At 33.8% G+C, this 20,747-nt stretch overlaps 1 protein-coding gene across 1 annotated transcript in view; it reads left to right on the top strand.

Moving 5' to 3' along the window:
- The window catches only part of LOC106476895 (adhesion G protein-coupled receptor L3-like), a 76,043-nt gene that overhangs the window by 14,133 nt on the left and 41,163 nt on the right, over positions 1–20,747 (top strand). Inside the window, exon 2 of the mRNA XM_022381396.1 lies at positions 4,327–4,452. Coding sequence (XP_022237104.1) covers positions 4,374–4,452 — 79 coding nt within the window. The 5' untranslated portion in view covers positions 4,327–4,373. The remainder of the gene's footprint in view (positions 1–4,326; positions 4,453–20,747) is intronic.

The raw sequence follows: 20,747 nt of genomic DNA on the forward strand, positions 1-20,747 counted from the left end.
TATACGTGTGTATGTAAACGCTTTAACCAGTATTGTTACGTAAGATTGAAGTTTCTAGAAAACGTTCCCACACTACAAATATTACTAATGCCACGCGCCAGAGAGTGTCTATTACTAGTTCGCTATAATCAGCATACTATAACTCCGAAAGCTATAATTGTGATTTTTAGAACGCTCATCAATCAGAAAACTTAAGATATTCGACCAGGAATATTTATAAATTTTGAACATTACAAATCGTTTAACTTCAGCGGATTCACATAGTGTTTTTTTACGAAAACTTTACCAATTTCAACGGCGGAAAACAGCGTGTGTGGCCAAGGAGACGAAGCTAGCTAGCTACCTGGCGAATCGTACTTACATCAACTCGTTCATTGTAAACCCTCGATAAGATATCAAGGAAGTTCCAGACTAGAAAGAAAACTTTATATTGTTTGTAAGTTTGTGAAACTTCTGTTTGTAAATCATTGTTTGTAATAACTTTTTGTAATAATTGTTATTGTAAATTATACTGTTGTGTGTATATTAAAACGTATTTGTGTTAAAAACGAAAACTGTGTGTATCAATCTTGTTGTCAAATATCGTAATTTGACTACAATATCGGCATATATTCAAATACTAAATCCAAAGTACAATTTAACTTCTAAATTTGAATTATCAGTTAACTCGGCTTCGACTGTTTGAAATTCTAATACGTAATGTCATGTAAAAATCGTAGAGCTTATTTCAACGATCAGATAATTACAAAGTTTATTATTTTTATCTTACTGGAATTTTCTATATATTTCATACTTCTCTCCTGGTGTTAATACATGTTAATTACAACAGTTGGTTCATATCTAAGAATCCAATGTAAACATTTCGTGGTCAATTCGACGGCAGAATGGGTGATTAAGTTTCTGGTCCTCTTGCTTTGATGAAGCTCGCTACCATAGTTGGGCAAGTGCTACTTAATCACAGGAATCACTTTCCTTGGCGACTGTTAACATTTTCTTAACTTCAGTCATATTAACAGTTACATGCAAAGAGTTCCAACACCAAAACCAACAGGAATGAAGTTAGTTTCATATTCTCCCTACCTTCATGATGTCATTCGATGTTAGTTTCGATGAAAATATGTGAATTACTTATACGATCTTTATGTTGTGATATACTTAAACTTCTGGAACACGGGAAATGTGTTTGAAAATGTATTATAGATGTATTATTGTAATAAAGTGTTCGGTAAGATAATGTGGAACACTTGGAAGATGTAAAGAATATATAATACCTTATGTTGTTTCCGGTCTTCTGCCTCTTTCACGTTTACATACAATTTGTGTACTGTGCCTGCTTTCAACTCTAAGCAAGCAGATAGAAAGAGAACTAAAGCCGGTGACTGTATATAATTACACCAACCCAGTAATATCTTAATGTTATGAGGTTTTAGTTTGGGCTTTGTAGAAGCGTGACTGTGGAACAATAGAAAGCGATCCAGCTGATATATATACATATACACACCTTCAAAAGTACGAGTAAATGTGGTTGCGGTCGTAGACGTATATATTTCTTTGCTAATTGGGACAAGTTCTTCCATTCCTTTTTGTGTTTGTGTATTTCTTTCGTGCGTAACACGCCTTCTCGTGTAGATCCCTACCCCATGGGGCGTAGCTTCATCTAACACACCCTACGGGGTACTTTTCCCAGACAATGATGCATACTTGGAACAATGGTTTTAAAAATTTAGCTGGCACGTGGGGGATAGCATGCAGAGAATTATAAGGCGACCTCTTTCGGTAAAACGTGCTAGATTTTCCAAATTTTGTGTGATAATTAGGACAGAATACTCGTGTTTTATTGTCTTAATGAATGAATTGTATGGTAGCATAGTAAATCATGTTTAAATCTAGAATAAGAGTTCGAGTAGGCATGAAATTATGCACAATTTAATTTAATAAGTGGCGAAAGCAGCATCCAAAAGAAAAATATTTAGTAGCATTCTAAATTGAGATTTAAAAAAAAACTTTTGCTGCAAATAGAGATAAGAGCTATGAAAAAATTTGATAATTATCTTGTTTCAGGTTAAGCCAATGTTTTGTATTTATTGACATCATAACACATGATGCTGATAAGCATTAGATACTGATTCTGGAATAAGCCAGAGCAAGAACTGCAAAGTTACCTTTAAAAAATGAGGATAAAAGATAAGAAATCAACACAGTATCTGCAAATGATATATTATGTCTTCCTATTTGATATTTCTGATAATTTCGAATGTATTTGACGCTGTGTTGATAATGATACACCTCATTACTATAATTTAATTATGTTTAAAATTCCAAAGTTTGATACTTTACAGTTTTCACTCACTTACGTTTCACAAAGGTGGATGGTGTTTCTATAGTCAGGTAGATTTACTAAGACTTTATAGATGGATGATTCTACTAGGCGAACGGTGCTATTAAGGTTCTATAGGCATATGGTTTTACTAGGCGTATTGTGTGTGTATTTACAAAGGCGGATGGTGTTTCTATAGTCAGGTAGATTTACTAAGGCTTTATAGATGGACGATTCTACTAGGCGAACGGTGCTACTAAGGTTCTATAGGCGTATGGTTTTACTAGGCGTATTGTGTGTGTATTTACAAAGGCGGATGGTGTTTCTATAGTCAGGTAGATTTACTAAGGATTTACTATAAGATGGATGATTCTACTAGACGAACGGTGCTACTAAGGTTCTATAGGCGTATGGTTTTACTAGGCGTATTGTGTGTGTGTGTTTTACAAAGGCGGATGGTCTTGTAGAATTACATACAGTTTTCAACTTGTCCCATCTTATGTTTATAGTTTTCATTTATATATTTAACTGTATTACATGTGTTTTAGAAAAGCGGACAGTGTTACTATACTTCCGTAAGGCTACACACAGATTTCAACTTGTCTCAACTAATGTTTATATTTTTCATTTATATATTTAACTGTATTACATGTGTTTTTATAGGAAAATATATCACTAACACATTTAACTTACTCCTGAAAAGTTATATCACACTCAATGTTTCGTTTTCATAAATATTGAACAAGACAGCTGATTGTGTTTTTATGATTTAGTACAAACTTAATGTATTGTAGTATAGTTTTTCGCTTCTATAATTGATTTGCATGATACAATTTTTACAATTATCGTCTTGAAAAGGATGTTTATTTAAACCTTTAATTATCATCCACTAAATTAAGATACAAACTTACATACAGTTTCACTAATTTGGTTTTATGGATTAAATATATTATTCCTCTACCCTATGATTTTTATTGCGTATAACAGTTCTTGGTAAAATATTTCATTTTACACATGTTAATTTATAGTTTTTACTTAAATATGTTTTACAAAGGCGGATGATGTTACTAGGTGGATTGTGTTACTAAGGTTCTATAGACGGATGGTTTTACTAGACAAATTGCGTGTGTCTGTTTTGTTTTATGTAAAAATGTTTTATATTTGTTTTGTAAAAGCAATGGGTAATATTTACTTGCGGGTTCGGACCAAAGAGGCTTTCAAAAAAATGCCCGACTTTTCCTGGACCAACTAGAGTTAATTTTCATGAAAGCAAACATTCGGTACTTATAAGTTATTTTATGCAAAAGTGAATTAACATTGTTTGCGTAAATGTATGATATTGGCTGAGTGTGTGTAACTTTAAAATAATTTTTGGTCAAGCGCTTCATTACCATTTCAGTCAATATCACCTTATTACGTGCTTCTTTGTTGATATTGAGCTGGTTTTAGTAGATGTTAAATAAGTATACATATGTAAATATACTATCGTTACTCCGTAACCATAGTGATGAACAAACCGTGAATTCGTTAAATTTGTTGGAAGATTTGTGTAGGATACGAAGTAAGCTCTTAAATTACTATATAAAGTTCGAACAACATCCTGAAACAAGTACAACTATACAGTAAAATAAATATTACTATAAGTTGGAGTAAGCTTTAAGTTTCATATATCGCAACGGGGCACCTCTTTAAACAGTTAATAATATGCCGTGGTACTAATACCTTGGAGACGTAATATATATCTTTGATAAGCATAATATAATACACCTTGGAGAAAAACGATTTATGCATGACCTCATAGGTTTCATGGTAATTTTTTTCTTTTCAATCTCATACTCTGAATAGAAACACACTAAAAGTTAAAAAAGCCACACATAACACTTTGATTTTGATTTTTTACAATTAAATCGTACATACACTGTGACTTGAATATTTGAGTTTTTATACAAAATTTCGTTGTATGTGAAACAACACAACTCTATGTTCTTTTCGTTGTTTGTTTCTTATAGGTATGACGTTCTGACTATAAAAGCATACAAATAAGAAGGAAGCAAAGATGTGGAGATTTTCAGTTTGGCACCAGATTCTCCTCTTTGTTCTAATCTCGCCAGTTCTCGTAGCCAGTCACAAAGGAGGTAAGCTGGTCCATGGTTGTTCTTGTGATTTGTACTTCATTTTCTTGCTAAAGCTTTTGTCAGACTATATATCCATATGGATTTTCTAAGAGTGAGAGACTATTTCATTATTTTTCACGCTATAATAATCTGTTATTTTAATGTTTTATAAATGAGTGTAAAATAAATTGTATTATGTTAAGCGAAAATTGATTATTGAATATTATCATGCAACGATTAGACACCTAGTAGTTAAACGTTTATTGAAAAGCCAACGTAAACTGGTCCACGATGATTACAAAAGTATTTATCTCATATTAAAAAGCACGCCTGGCCAACAGAAGTTAGAATCAGAAAATAAACCCAATAATCCGTGTGCTTTCCGAAAGTGCACTTTTTTTTCATCTGGCGCAAATGACATATGTTTGACATGCATAATTGGGTTACAAATCATCAGAAACGAAAATGTTTACTTGATTCCCTAGCTACTTGATATTCCAAGACTAGGAATAAATATATATTTTTTCAATTCCACTTTTATGTAAACTTCGGTTTCATCTCGTAATTAAAACATATCACTCTGCAAGGATTAAAATACTTAATAAACAAAATAAGATGACAGAAATACATGAACATTCTCATCTTATTTAAAAGTTTTATAAATCATCTTAATCATTGGTTTTGTGTCCACCAGAACAAAGAACTACACCCAAGTGTTTCGAAAATACGAATAAGACACTAATCATAAACAAGTTCCAGAGTGTGCGAAAAAAACACGAAATAATAAAACAAGAAGGCACCAACAGATCACCGAATGACATTTATATGATTTATATTTATATGATGCGTGCAATTAATAGCTTTAAATAACCCGGATGAAAAAAAAAAGTTTTCTCTTTTCAAAGAATCGTTATTGGTTTTAAGTGAACGTTCGACTAAAGAAGTGGAACTTGTGCGTTCAGCATATGTGTTGAAATAATTAACTAAAATTTTATAAACGTTCCTCTGTTACATGGTGTATGTTATTCAGTGAATTACCACCGTAACTATAAAGTGACATCAGTCCGAAACGCAGCTTCATTAACATAATATGCACTAGTTCATGCAACACTAGAATTACTTTGTAATAGAAATAACTAGAAAGTTAATCCACGTTATTTTGTTTAATGTAAAACAAATTTCTTTATTCAATCAGACAAGGGTTGGCTGTGGGTACTGTTGATGAGCTGACTTCCATCTTAGCGCGAACATTTTGATGAAACAAACAATTTCTTTTGTATTGTTTGTCGCTTAATATTTTTAATTTGTTGAGTAGCTAAAGTCTTTGTATTCTCAAAAATGTCGTGAAAATCTATATTTTCATATCATTCGTATAGAAAGATGCACTTGGTGTACGCTTTTCAAAATGGAACCCTTTTCATGAAAACTCCCATGATTTGTTTTGCGAATTTCGGCTATGCTAGATGTTACTACGAGCTAGTTTTTCAAAATACAATTTAGAACTATACTTTTTTAAGTTTTTACACCAAACGAATATTGTTACAAACTAAGATTGTGTTTATTGTTCGAGCTATCCCCCTTTCTTTAGTAATTATTTACTCCACGAGTCTGAACTGACAAACGAAAACATCTTCCTTGAATAAACGCGCTGACAACCTTATAGAGTGTGGCTTTATCAAGATTACAATTTATAGCTCCTTCTTTACTCATTTCCATTTTAACAAGAAGTATAACTGCAGTTATAAACATGTCGAAAAAAACTGCTAAATTCATCCTCACATTGAATTGAATCACTGTTGCTTTATCGTAAATGACGAATTCAGAAAGCTTTAAGGACACATAACAGCAAATATAAAATGACATAAAATCAAAGTAAGAAGATACACGACGGAATTAACATACGAATGCCTGGCTCAATCTCTTTAAATTTTTCATTTAAAGCACTGCAGGACTCTTAAAAAACAGGGATACAGGATTTTCAACCGCTGCGTCTACATGGTTATACAGCGAACAGGGCTGTATTATAAAGCTATTTTATAGTAACTCACGTTGGAGCAGACAGATGGTGAACTCGTGAAAATAAATAAATATATATATACATTTCTCCAAACCCAGGTGTTAGCTTAAGATTATTATAATGTACCTTACTTTTTGTATGCATTTTTTTATATTTACTGCAACAGGCGCTCTACAGTTTAGTAGTTAGTGTCATGTGTGTTGTAATTTGTACATAAACTTTGGGTTTCACCTTGGCATTAACCCTGATTTTACTTCTCTAGTCCTCTCCAGATATTTACCCCTATGGGCTTTTGCGTAACTCTAAGCAGAATATATTGCTCTACAGCATTTAGCTGATCAATAGCTTAGCATTAAAGTTGGTTCACGCTGTGTTTCTATGATGTAATTCATAAATAATTGTGTTTTTTATTTCAAAAATAGTGCTGAAGCATTTTCATTAATTTTTTTCCTAAAAGTGTTCAGTATTTCTCATGCTGGTTTATGAATTAGAACCCATATAACTAAAGAGCGATATAAACCTAATACTGTACAACCCTAAAGTGTTGAAAATATTACAACAAAGTTATACTTAGATTTATGCATTCTTAAAAACAACTCGCAATACAATTTGAAACTTTTTATAACTTATATCAAGAACAAAATTATGACCCCCCCCAGTGGCACAGTGGTATGTCTGCGGACTTACAACGCTAGAATCCGGGTTTCGATACCCGTGGTGGGCAGAGCACAGATAGCACCTTGTGTAGCTTTGTGCTTAATTACAAACAAACAAACAAAATTATGAAAACAACCTGCTTCAGATGAATATCGGAACAATTAGTTGTTAAACTAAGTTTTTAATACTTTTCTTTTTTTAATTATGTACCTATTAGAAGATATTATGTAAATAGTATTTACAAGACTATGATCTTAGGCTCTCGCAATATGCAGGTTGTGGGTTTGAATCCCCGTCGCCGAACGTGCACGCTTTTTCAGCCATGGAAACGCTATAATAGAACAGCCAATCCCACCATTTCGTTGGTATGATAGTACCTCACGAATTGGCGGTAGGTAGTGTTGACTTCCCTCTAGTCCTTCGCTGCTAAGTCAAAGACGGTTACCTGGAAAGTAGATGGGCACCACCAACTAAAACCTGCCCAAGTATCACTGATGGAGCATCAGCATCCAAGGAGAAAAAAACAGTCTTAGGCTTTCTGGCAAAAGGTGTTATTAGTATTTTGTTTGGGTTTATAAGCTTCTGGTCTGAAATATGGCAAAACTGAAGATGGATTAATGTCATTTTTTTTCCTAATCAGTTCAAGACGACAATTTCCTTAAACCTAAAGTAGCAACAAATTCAAGATTGGTTTTCAAAAAGGCACACCTTCAGTTCATTGGCTGGTTGCTTTTTTTTTCCTTACTTTTGTTACGTCCCCTAACGTTGTTGTTATTCAAATAGAAGTATTGTTACCATAGAAATAGAAAAGGTTGGAATGGCTATTTATTTTAATCTAAGTGAACTCATGTAAACTAGAAGTTTATTAAGACTACATTACTGTATCTAGCAAAGACAGTAAATTTAAAGTACGGGCGGTCCCAGCGGGGGGAACAACAGAATTATGTTTATGAACACATGAAACCAGAATCTCCTGTGTGGTCCGTATACTTAGAGTCTTCTTCGGTCAGAGCTATTGGATTTAAATAGCTATTGACACGCAAGTTTTATGCTGGTAGTTCAGGCGAATACAAAAACTCATTTAGGATATTACATCCTATCTATTTTTCATTCCCCTTTTACCCTATAGTCATATTGTTTACGAATGGTTTAGACTATATTTCTACGAGATCACTTACTGACGCTTTTTTATAGTGGCTGAAATTCTGACCTCTCTGAATATGTTAGTAATTATCACTCTAATTCTGGCCACTAAATGACCTAATCTGAGACATTTCACTTTCTTCTAGTTGGATACTACACGCTTGTCTATTCAGTAGCCAATTTACGCAACAGGAGTCAGCCAACTATCGTTTTTTTTTTCTGTATATATATATATGTCATTTTCCAATATAGGTGGCTTCCCTTCGCTGTTTCTTTTAAACTAATTGTGGCTTTTGGGTGCCTTGCTTGTTTGTCATCCTTCCTCTACCTTCCCACATTGCTGTATGGCCAAAAGGAAAATGCATTATTGTGTGTTTGGGTCTGAGAGGCAAAAAGATGTTGATAGAGGGTGTTTTGAATGGTGTGGTACATGTGTAGGGTGATCTGTCCGAAACAAGGAATTTCTTTAACCCTGAAGCGACCAGGGAGCTGAACAATAGTTGACCCCCTTTTCTCCTCTCTTGATACTTGCGGCATAATTTGGCAGCTGGTTTCTAGCTGTGAATTTTCCGCAATTTTTCCTTCAGAAGGAGACCGTCAAAAGAAACATTAAACAGAATTAGCCGTGAAGAATTTAACAGATAGCAAGTAATGCATCTTACGAAGGAAGTTTTTATGAGAATTTACGAACCGCATCAACATTCTCGAAAATGTTTTCATGCCCTGCTCAGTCCTTAAGCTTCCCGCTGTAACCTCTGTCAGACTTTATGTACGTTATGAGACAAAATAAAAATATCACAAACACTTAGAATATCTTCACAGCCTTAACCATTACGCTAATTAAGGACCATTAGTCGCACAAACAGATTTTATGCTTCCGCAGTAGCGACACCCGCAAATGGAATCCTCGAGATTGTGTCAGTGATGATGCCTTCCAACACATACCAATACATTAAAGTCCTATTTACACATGAAGAGGGAAACAAAATATTTATCATTTCGTGATAATGTAGGCGAATAAGCAATTATGCTTTTAGTCAGGTCCGGTGTGTTCGTTTGTGTGTGTGTGTGTGTGTCTGTAAGCTTTGACTAAAACACATTATGTTAAATACTAAAAAAATTGGTAAATCGTATGCTTTTCCAAGGCAATGTAATTTTTAATTAATCTAGCTTTTAATAGATACGGAGTGCATACCCCTGAACCCCCTATTAATCTTAAGTTTACTAAAGCCATGACATTTTTGAAAGGTACACTTTCTATTGTATGAGACATTTGCCTGTGCTTTATTGTATGTTTGACACAAATGAAATGTCGCTTGACTTGTAAATGTATCTTTGTAAAATAATTCATATCGCTGCATCTCTTAAAAAGATAATGCCATAGTAATATATTTTACTGTACCCGTTTCAATAGCTTTACTGAAAGTATTATATCTTCGATTACATTCGCTTTTTAACCTGATTTATAGATATGATATTCTGATATACTACTCACTACTGATTTGGGTAGAATCGAATAGTTTTCTCACTAGACTGCTCCTTTTTAAATACTTTTAGCTAAACCTCCAAATTTGACATATAGTTTTTGGTAAAGCAATCAAATTCGTCCCTTTTCCTATCTACCAGAATACCTAAAACTAAGAAATATGGACATCTAACTGTCTTAAAAGTTTCCAAACACATTAATACTACAAGTGCTAGAAACAGTTACGTTATTAAAAAGTATTAATTCAATAGTTATACTTATTCTAAGCTAATCGAATCATTTGATTTGTAAACACTAGTGGATAAATAGATCACTTTTAGTAGTCTTTTTTTATGTTAAGATCTAATTTATTATTCGAGTTCCAGATTATTCCAGATAACTAATTGTGTAGCTTTACGCTTAACAACAAATAAACAAAAACATATTTACCAAATAAAGCAGGGGTATATGTTATGTAATTTTCATGAAATCCAATAACAGGTGATCCGAAATTCATTAAATTTACCGACATACGTAGTTGCAAATCTATATATATATATGTGTGTGTAACATTTGTTTTTCTATAGATTATTTACGCTGTGTCCACAGTGGGGAATCGAACCGAGGATTTTGGCGATATAGGCCCTCTAGCTTATCGCTGAAACACCACACGAAAGATCTGTTTTACTAATCTTAGTTTTATAACTATTCCGAGCTATGAAGCAGTGAAACGCAAATAACATGTTTATTGTTTCTCCGCACTTCGATAATGATCCCTAACATTTAAGTGTGGGGGTTAAGTATCCCCGTGTGCCGTATTTCAACTCCATTAACGTTCTCTACAAGTTAATAAACATTTCTGTCAACTGAAGATTGTCATATTTTAAGTAAATTCCGCTTCGCACTTTCTCTCGCTTCCTCTGCCAAACTACTAATCCAAACACATTAGTAATACAATATAAACGGTATATATATATATATGTGTGTGTGTGTGTGTGAGTGAGACAAGTGTCCCGGGGTTTGTTATTGCAAGGTCGTGTTAGCGTGACGAGCTTCGCTAGCATGGCGAACCACGCGCGAATCAGCCGGCCATGTTTATTTTGAAAATGTTAAAGTAAACAATGACGTTGTTTGAATAGGTCGCAAATCTCCACTTGCTCTACGCTTTATAGGTTCAGACGTTTTGTAATTAGTTTAATGTATTTTCTGTACAATTACTGCAGCATTCTAAAGCCACCTTCTTAGGACTCAAGAATATTAGGTGATTTTCAAACATCCAGCTCATTAATTTACATTGAGGTGCCTAACTATAGCCGACTGTATTGCCATTGACGTTAAGCAATACAATAATGAGTATTTTAACAATATTTTCCATTATTTCTTTGCTATGTCCATTTATACTTTATGCAGTTGCTATAATCTTGGAATCAGGAGCTTTAAACTCTAAATATATCAGTAGAAATACTGAAAAACATGTTAACTATCCCCCCCCCCCAGTAGCATAGCGGTATGTCTGCGGACTTATACTGCTATAATCCGGGTTTCGATATCCATGGTTGGTAGAGCACAGATAGCCCTTTGTGTAACTTTGTGCTTAATAACATACAACGGCTAAGTATTGTTAAATAAAATTGAATGAGACGTCACGTCTAACGTAGTTAACAATCTCAAAAGCTTAAAAACTTGATTAATTGTATCACCATATTGATAAGGTTAACAATTCAGTTCTAAGAACCCGGGACTGAAAGTAAAAGAGAATAAGTATTAGATGTTCGATGTGCGTCGTCATTACTAAGCTACAACTTAACTGGATGTGTATTCGCTACAAAAACGTTCGGTATTATTGCAGGTTTCTATCTACCAAAACACTTCCCATTCTACTGCCTATCCCATAGTATCATGATCTAGTATAGAATATAGAAGCTCGACCTACATATACCTCTACGAACCAGCTTTCTGTGTGTGCAAGAGTGTAAACGTCTACTTTCACTACTGTACAAAGGAGGCGCGGCTTCTAGCAATAGAGTGGGAAGGCAAGAGGCGTGACCTTTTGAAAGATTGGGCCTGTTGGTGCAAAAAAAAAGAGGAGATGTATGAGTGTCTATGTTGACCTACAGTAATGGCAGACAAGGTAGCGGATGAATTATCTCGACAGATGATATTGGGTTATTTTAAACAGTGCAATAGCCTAGTTTGTATCTTTCCTTTCTCCGTAACTGCATAAGTGTGATCTTTCTAAAAAATAAATCAAGATAGTTAACATAAAATTAAGATATTACAAATTCTGTGGAAGTTGAATGTACTTGATTTGATACATCTACGGAGAAAATAAATGTTTCATCTTCTGTATATAGTCACAACTTTGGTAGCTAGAAGGTAGTCGAAAACGGATCCAGCTTCCTTCTGCTTCCCTAATGTGAAGGAAAGCTTTTATAAACACAAAACAACAACCTCATCTCTTATAGTTTTGTTTGTTTCGAATACTCGCGCAAAGCTATGCAAGGGTCAATGGGTTATCTGCGCTAGCAGTCCCTAATTTGAAACTGAATAACTAGAGGGAAGGCAGCTAGTCAACAGCACTCACCACCAAATCTTGGTTATTTTAATCGAATAGTGGAATTTGGCCATTACTCGTATAACGCATTTCGGCTCCAAAGTGCGGGCGCAGTATTATGAAGCAGGACATGAACCCTGTATCCTGGGATTGACAGTACAACAGACTACATCAGACCCATCTAACAGCTTCACCAGTACTATAATATTGCTAAGTTTGTTAGCCCTAACGTAGTATTAATGTGTGTTGTTTATAATAGATGGATGAGACAGGTTCAAGTCCTAATACAATTATACCTTAGTTTCTATGGACTTGTTTGGACTCAGATTACAGCGGAATCTAATTCGTTTTATTTCTATTTTTTGTATAAATATGGTCGGACCTGAAAGTATTACTTTTTGCTCGAACTAAGTTGAACCTCTTGGGCTTTTTAATTCGGACTCGGATCAAGCCGGATCTTAAGTTGAGCAACTGGGACAAATTATAAGGCCTACAAATTCAAGTAATTTAATTTTTAATCTTCTTCCGTTTCTTGAATAAGTAATCTGCGAAAAACGAGCATTGACATTAGTAGTTAATGAAATATGCGCAGTATTTTATTTGAGTAAACCTAGTATATAAAAAAAAACTGTAATATCTAACTAACCCTATAAATGTCTTCAAGACTCGCGTTGTCTTCTTGACCAGATAGTCATGCCACTGCAAACGGAAAAGCAATTAATATAAATCATGATTTTTTAAACATTTCTGTTTTAATCCAACGACGTACATCTATAATGAGTAAATCGTAATTTATTAATACTAATTTTTGGTATATTCTTTACATCGTTTATCTTTAAATAATTTGAGAGATTATTTATTAATTGACATAGTTATCAGACAACTGCTGAAAAATACACGATTATCATTTGTCAACATGCATGCACTGTTCGTTAACAACGTTTTCTTTCTTTCTGGTTTTCATGTAAATGTTTTAAATTAAAATCTCAAGAATGCTTTCTTTCACATGTTAGGTGTACACATGTATATATCGATGTGGATATATCAAATTTAATACGTAAAAAATTTCACTAGAATAACGTCTCTAGATGCTTCATGATGGAATTATAGTTCTTTTAAAAATTACTTTTCAAGAAAGCAGAATTTGTATATACGAAAGATCTACAGCAGATATCTACAACATTGCTTATCAAGTTATACCACCAAATTCACTCGAACTTCAATCTACTTTCAAAGTTTCATTGTCCACAGACACAGCTGTCATGATGTATGCATTACTGGCGTTAGACAGCCTACAATTAATGTATGTAGGGTTACAGTCATCAACCTCCCCTACTCCAGTTTTTCTGTAAGGCTTTTACGAGTGAAGTCCTTAAAAATATAAATCATGTCCATTTTTCATCAATTATCCATATTCATCTAAACCCCGGTCGTTTTCAGAAAGTACAGGGACAAAATCAATCAATAACATCTTTCCCATCTTTATAGAAAATGTGTGGCTTTCTTTTTTGACATATCAGTGAAATATGACTCTACGTATTCCAAGTGTCGAATTACCACCTATATTTGGTTATCGAATTAACTACTAGGAGACCGGGTTGTACATTTGTTTTGTTTTCCTCCTTTCGTCCCTGATCGATGCACACCTATGTCTTTTGTGATCAACACTTATACTTACTTGGTAAAGTTCTTTTTTCATTTCTTGAGCGAACGGACATCGTCCAAGAAGGACTGGTTTAGGCTATGTACGGGTATTTCAGTAATCGTTTTACCTTTCATTGATCTAACAAAGACGTTTGTAATATCACAACCATCGGTAATCTATGTTGATATATATGGTTAAATAATAGGTATCAGTTATGTTACTGACTAATTCTTTCATATTAATCAGCGTTGAATGACTATAATATTTTATTATCACCAAACATTCGTATTTTGGCAAGGAAAAAAAGGAAGTAGAAGCCCCAAATATTTCAATGACATGTCACAAGTTCACGAACAGCGTGGGTCTCACGTTTCCTCAAAAATTGGTAGTTTTGGTGTTAATACGAAAATTACAAACTAGCCCGTGACTGTATAGAATACTTTACTTTGATATGAATAGATAGTAGCCTGATAAAAACGAGCAGACAATTTGATAAATTTTTAGTTCCATAAATCTTGATTCCAGGAGTAAAAGTAATTCAGAATGAAAATAGACTGTTAGATCAGAGTAATCCACGTATATGTACCAGACGGTATTTAGTAATTATAACAATACAAGGTCACCTACTTCATACACCATTTCTTCCTATGTAGGGTTCTTCGTGTGGTTTCTTGAAGTGGTTTAAATTCAACTCAGATATTGTTAGACCGTTCAGCATCTAAAACTAACATCAGTTGTCTCATATGTATGGTATTTATATAATCATTCATCATAATTCTTAGAATCTGTTCATAGCAAGTCAGTATAAAGTCAGGTTTATGGTGATATATCATTGGTTGTGTGTTTCGTCAGTAGAGCAAAAGAAAAGATCAAAGTCATTGCAGTAATCCTCAGTATTCTAATGAAGAATCAATGTTCTGAGAAACAAATGTATGCGTGTGGTGGCGTTTACAAGAAAAGACCGATATCACTCACCTTTCTGTTGACGAAAGTACAATAATTTTAGGCTTAATATCCATAAAATCAATTTGCTAGTGAGGAGTTTAACCTTATTCGGAATAGATTATTTATAATCGATTGTAAGAGAAACTACTTCGTGGTTAGTCAGGAAGTCGTTTCTCTTTAGCCGGTAATTACGCACGTGGGGAAGAGTGCGGGGTTTTGTTTCTGTTTCCCTAACTCCGCCAAACACTTGATCGTTCGGCATTAGGTACAATACTGGGTCTACTGGAAACTGTAAAAATAAATAAATAAACTGGTAACGAGTGAAAATGTATTTTAGAGTTCGTGATAACTTACCTTATATCAAAAACATAAAGTGTAACATTAGGTATTAACATTTTACAGAACGAACTCCAAAAGTCCGTTTTACATATTCATATTCATTATAGCTGTTATATGCATGAAATATAATATGTATATATACACATTCAGCAAGACGAAAGGAAGTAATCACACCCTGCTGAATACCTTGTGATTAACCTTTGAGAAAATTCTAAAAACCTATTGATTTTAAATAAAGCAGAAATTCTCAAAATTAGCTTCTTGTACTCTATATATATATATATATATAATATACATATATATATAATTATATATTTTGTTCTATTTCAGATTTTGTTCTATTCTGATTTAGATTAAAATAATGTGTTTAATTAATTCGCACATGACTGACTAGAATAGAGTTACTGGGCAACTGGTGCACTTGCCCACTTGACAATTACCTAATTAAAAGTTAGGTTAATATTGACTAATGTGATGCTTATGTTCATTGCCAAATGCTCATTTGTATTGGTCTGAAACTGTTATGAATAGGTTCCTGTACTATCAAAAAGAAAGACAAATATTATCTATGTCATTCTGTTTCCGAAGTGTCGCCAATCTACTTGAGACAAGCGCTTTGTATGTAGTTTCATTTTTTTTCCCCGTTTGGAACACTGCTTGCCAATTGAATGATGTCCTCTGCAGTACCATCATAAAGAGGATGTCATCCACGGATTAAGACACACTTTATCTACGCTATCTTCTCTGCTCTGGCGCCTAGCTGCTGAGTAAGCTCCAGAAAATTAACCCTCCATCCCATTTAACAAAAGAATCTACTAGTCAAGATAAACTTTGTGTTATAGTGGCCATTTTTCTCTTCTTCTGCACCTAAGCAATAGAGGAATTTTGTGAGTGTGTGTGTGTGTGTGTTTATTCTTTTTTCTAATATCTATAAAGGTACTTACCAATCTGAAAGACTGGTCGAACTAAAATGTAGACACCTTTACGTAATTACTTTTTAGTAATAGAATATGTATTTTGCTATTGTTTGCCGTTTTAGCACGAGAGCTTCGAAAGGAATCAAAGATGTTTAGGTTATTTGTTTGTTTTGTTGAAATTTGCGCAAAGCTATTCGAGTGCTAACTGCGATAGCCGTCACTGATTATGAAGTGATAAACTAGTGGGAAGGATGCTAGTCAACACCACCCATCATCAACTCTTTAGCGACTCATTACCAACAAACACTGAGACTGACTGTCACATTACAACGCCCTGAAGGCTGAAAGGACAACCATATTTAAGGATAGGTTTCGATCCCGTGAATCTCAGATTGCGAGTTTAGTGCCCTAACCAACAAGCTATGCCAGGTCAAAATGTTTAGTATAAAAACTTTTTAAACTACAGAAAATAGAGTAGCTCCCAAAGAGTTTCCAAGGTTACAGTTGTGATATGCCACTGAACACGCTCCACACTTTAAATTGTAGGGTGTTATAACTGTGACAGTCAATCTCGTTATTCGGTTAAGCATCACATTAGTAAGCGGGTGCTGCTGAGTGGTTGCTTTCCATCTGGTCAAAGCAGTTTTGGATTAAGGATAATTATGCTTGTACCTTAGAAGCCTCTGACTTGGTCATTTATATAACCCATGTGTCACATGAGGTATTGTTCAGGTTGAAAATAGCAATATCCGAAAAGTAAAGAGTTTACAACACAAATTTTGTAAACGACCACACAAAAACGCCTCGTAAAAAGCAAACACTGACTTATATCACAACCTATTTCTGTTGGTTGCATCTTCATGTTCATTGTGAAGTTTTATGCTTGTAGCAATGGATTTTGAGACGCTTAGTATTTATTCGTCGGTGCTGTATATGCCATTTCAAATATGACAGTTAATTTGTTGAACTATTTTGTCTCGTAGTTTTGATATTCCTGACACTAACAGTCTATTAGACGATTTATATCGAGTAAACAAAATGTTTCCTGATAAAAGATAAAAAAAGGTGTATACGGTTAGATGCAACTTATTATTTTCTATTACATTGTATGGAAATAAACTTATAAAATACATATACCAAATAAAGAACTACATTTGAAAACTATTTTAGTGTATTCTTTAATTATGAGTTATTATTATTATTATTATTTTGTCGAATGATATTTCTCAATCTCTAATTGATGGTATATGTTTAAGAAAATAAGTCGCTTTCTGTTCATTTCGGATACTCTCGCAAAACTATACAAGGGCTATTTGCGCCAGATGTCCTAATTTTGAACTAATAAACTAGAAGAAAGGTAGCTAGCTAGTCAGCAGCACCCATCGCCAACTCTTGGGCTATTATAGTTGAATAGTGGAATTTAACCGTCAATAACGGTAATACTAAAAGCGCGAAAGACGGGGCGCGAACGACGGCTCTCATCCAGTGTACTGTAAGCTAATCGCTTGTCCACGCCCGACCCTTTGTTTTATGAAACTAATTTTTGTTATCTATTACAATTCTGTAACTTAATAAGCGATCTTGTAGGTTGGACAACAGTGAGTTATTCTTTTACTCGTAAAGAAATGTAAGTTATAACAAGAATCAGGTTACATTGTGTTCAAAATCGTGAAAACAGATAGACTATAAGTTAATTGAAATATTAACTAAGTCCCTCTCTTTCAGATATCAAGTAATAATAATCAAATAGTAATGCCTTTAATGGAAATTTACACAGTGATTTCAATTGAAGGATTTATTGTATGATTACTTTTACAACGATCATTTCTTAAAAAAATGATGATCTTAGAGAACTTTGTTTCACCAGAGGCAGGTTGAAAATCACAAGCTTCATTCAGAAACATTTAGACATGGAACAGGATAATTTTAAAACCATATTTTTCTGCATACCCAAATAGCTTTTCTCGAAAACTAGTTTTACTTTTATTACAATCATGAACTTTAAAATGAAGTAGGGATCCTGCTATAAAAAATGATGAAACAAGAATGAAAACCACAATCACAAATTTATAAAATGTAATCCTTACATACATAAGTGTGTAAAGCTGCCACAGTAGGAATTAATTATATAAATTTGTGATTGTGGTCTTAATTCTTGTTTCATTACTTTTTTATAGAAGGATCTCTACTTCATTTTAAAATTCACAATGTTTTAGTACTTCTTTTTGTTTACTTTTTATTAGTTATACCTATATAAAGTATATACTTTACCTTTAGAAACTGTCGTGTGTCTATCCATCGATATGTTGGGTTGAAAATATACTTAAGTACGTGCTTTATTTGTTTAACATTTATATTATACCTATATATATATATATGGATTTTCATCGGAATATCAAAAACGAATACCCACCGACCAGTCAATAAGCTGGAAAAATCTTGTAGCGATAGTCAGAGTCGCCTAGGCGCTAGTCCCGCTGACGTGATCAGGTAGGTAGTTAGTAGACAAAAAAGTTACTATTTTAGAAAATTTTGAATTGTTAAACCGGAAATATTAACGACTTTTTTTTTAGCGTATTATTAGTACATATGCGCATCATATATTGTAACCAATACTTTGAGTGGTCTGTTTGTCAATTAGGAATTCAGTAGGGTGGTTTTTCGGCGCGTGAATTATTTGGAATCCTTGTCGATCCCCACTATTAAGTACCACCGTACTTAGAATACATTAATTTCAATAAAATGGTACCATTGTGCAAGATATAGCGAGGGTCGATGAACATTTCCCAGAACAGATGATGTTTACAGTAACTTTATTTAGGAATAGACTTGATATTTAATTTAGAATGACATAAAGCACATTAAACGTTGTTTGTAACTGTTTTGAAACACTCTACCATATCTAAACTTTTCCAAATAAAATTTGTGATTCTCAACATACGTTTAGTGATATTCCATTCCCTTAGGGTAAATAATGTTCAGATGTAATAATTTTAAATAAGAAGTTCTCTTTATAATTACCTTGTACATGTAAATCAGCACATTTGCTATTCGTTAATGAGGGCATTCTTGTTTTAAATAAACTTGTAAACTTACAAAAAAAAATCTGTTTGACTTCAAAGTTTTATTTCAACAATATAATGACACACATATATATATATATTATATCAGATAAAAATTTTACAAAGTAATTTAGTTTGTTTCACACACAAAAAGAAAACTTAAAATGTCCAAAATGAGAAAAGCTCTACTAGTTCTATTATAGGTTAATGCTTCCTTATTACTGCATTCCTTGACTAAGTCTACAGTCAGCTGAATATTTCTACCAATTTTTACTAAGTCACGCTTCTACGTCTCTCCAGTTAGAAACAAGCTTTCCGTAGTTCAAGATTGAGGTGCAGTCACTAACGCTTGTTGATGTGGTATGATCTTAAATATTTTACGCTGGACGCCAAATTGGTTGGATTGCCTTAATATTTGACAATGTCAGCTGTTTATGGCAAACTTGGTTTTATCATTAACTAAAATTTTATATATTTTTTATCTTCTGTTTGATGAAGAACAAAGATAATCCAGCAACACTTAGATTTTGGCTCTGAAGCTTCTTAAGTTGAGTGTTGAAGGCATAAATCATAAAAAGTCACGAGTAGAAATGTTGGTGTTTTTAACAACCTGAACAGAAGCACAGAAAGGATAATTAGTGTGTGTGTGTGTGTGTATGTGTTAGTTAAAAGAAAGCATACAGTTAAATATGCTGATTGATGTGTAAGCTAGAGGTTGACGACACAGGTATCTGCGAATTGTACAAGCACAAGAACTTCAAGGTGTGTAAATTCAACCAATGTTTTAGTTAGAATTGTCGCAGACAATATAATCAATTCTGTTTGTACATAAACATTAGAAAAATAGCAATTTTCAAAGCATCATGTATCTTCTTAAATTAATCTGTAATAATAATTCCGTATATTTTAGGCATTCTATTTTTGAGAACATTTTCTTTAAATATTGGTTAAAGTCTACTAAAAATGGATTTAACACTTTTGGCTCAAGGCCTCATGATATAATTATCCTGACTGTAGACCTCCACGCAATGGAACTCCAGAAATGGAATAACAGTTTCAGCTACGAAATTCTCGAAATTCTTTGTAACTACCCCTGTTTACTGGAAGTATTTGTTTGTTTGTTATTAATTTTCTCGCATAGCTACACGAGGGATATTTGCGCTAGCCGTCCCTAATTTAGCAGTGTAAGACTAGAGGGAAGGCAGCTGAGCGTCACATTATAACGCTCCCACGGCTGAAAGGACGAGCATGTTTGGTGTGACGGGGATCGAACCCGCGACTCGCAGATTGCGAGTCGAACGCCCTAACCACCTGGCCATGCCGGGCCTACTGGACGTGAATATATTTGTATATGCTTGTATATGTCCCCAAGGATTCCAGGGCCAGTTTGTGAAACCCTGCACCAAATTACCTCATCTTCTAAGAATACTCAGTCCTACGGCGTTTATAGATGTACATATTATGCATAGTTAAGCTTATTTTCAATTTTGGCAATTCATTGTTTTGTGTTTGATTTCTTTTAACAAAGAAGTATAAGACAATTTAAAGTGTCTTGGTCATATATTGAAAATT

Source organism: Limulus polyphemus, unplaced genomic scaffold, assembly GCF_000517525.1.
Source record: "Limulus polyphemus unplaced genomic scaffold, Limulus_polyphemus-2.1.2 Scaffold160, whole genome shotgun sequence".
NCBI classification, from domain to species: domain Eukaryota; kingdom Metazoa; phylum Arthropoda; class Merostomata; order Xiphosura; family Limulidae; genus Limulus; species Limulus polyphemus.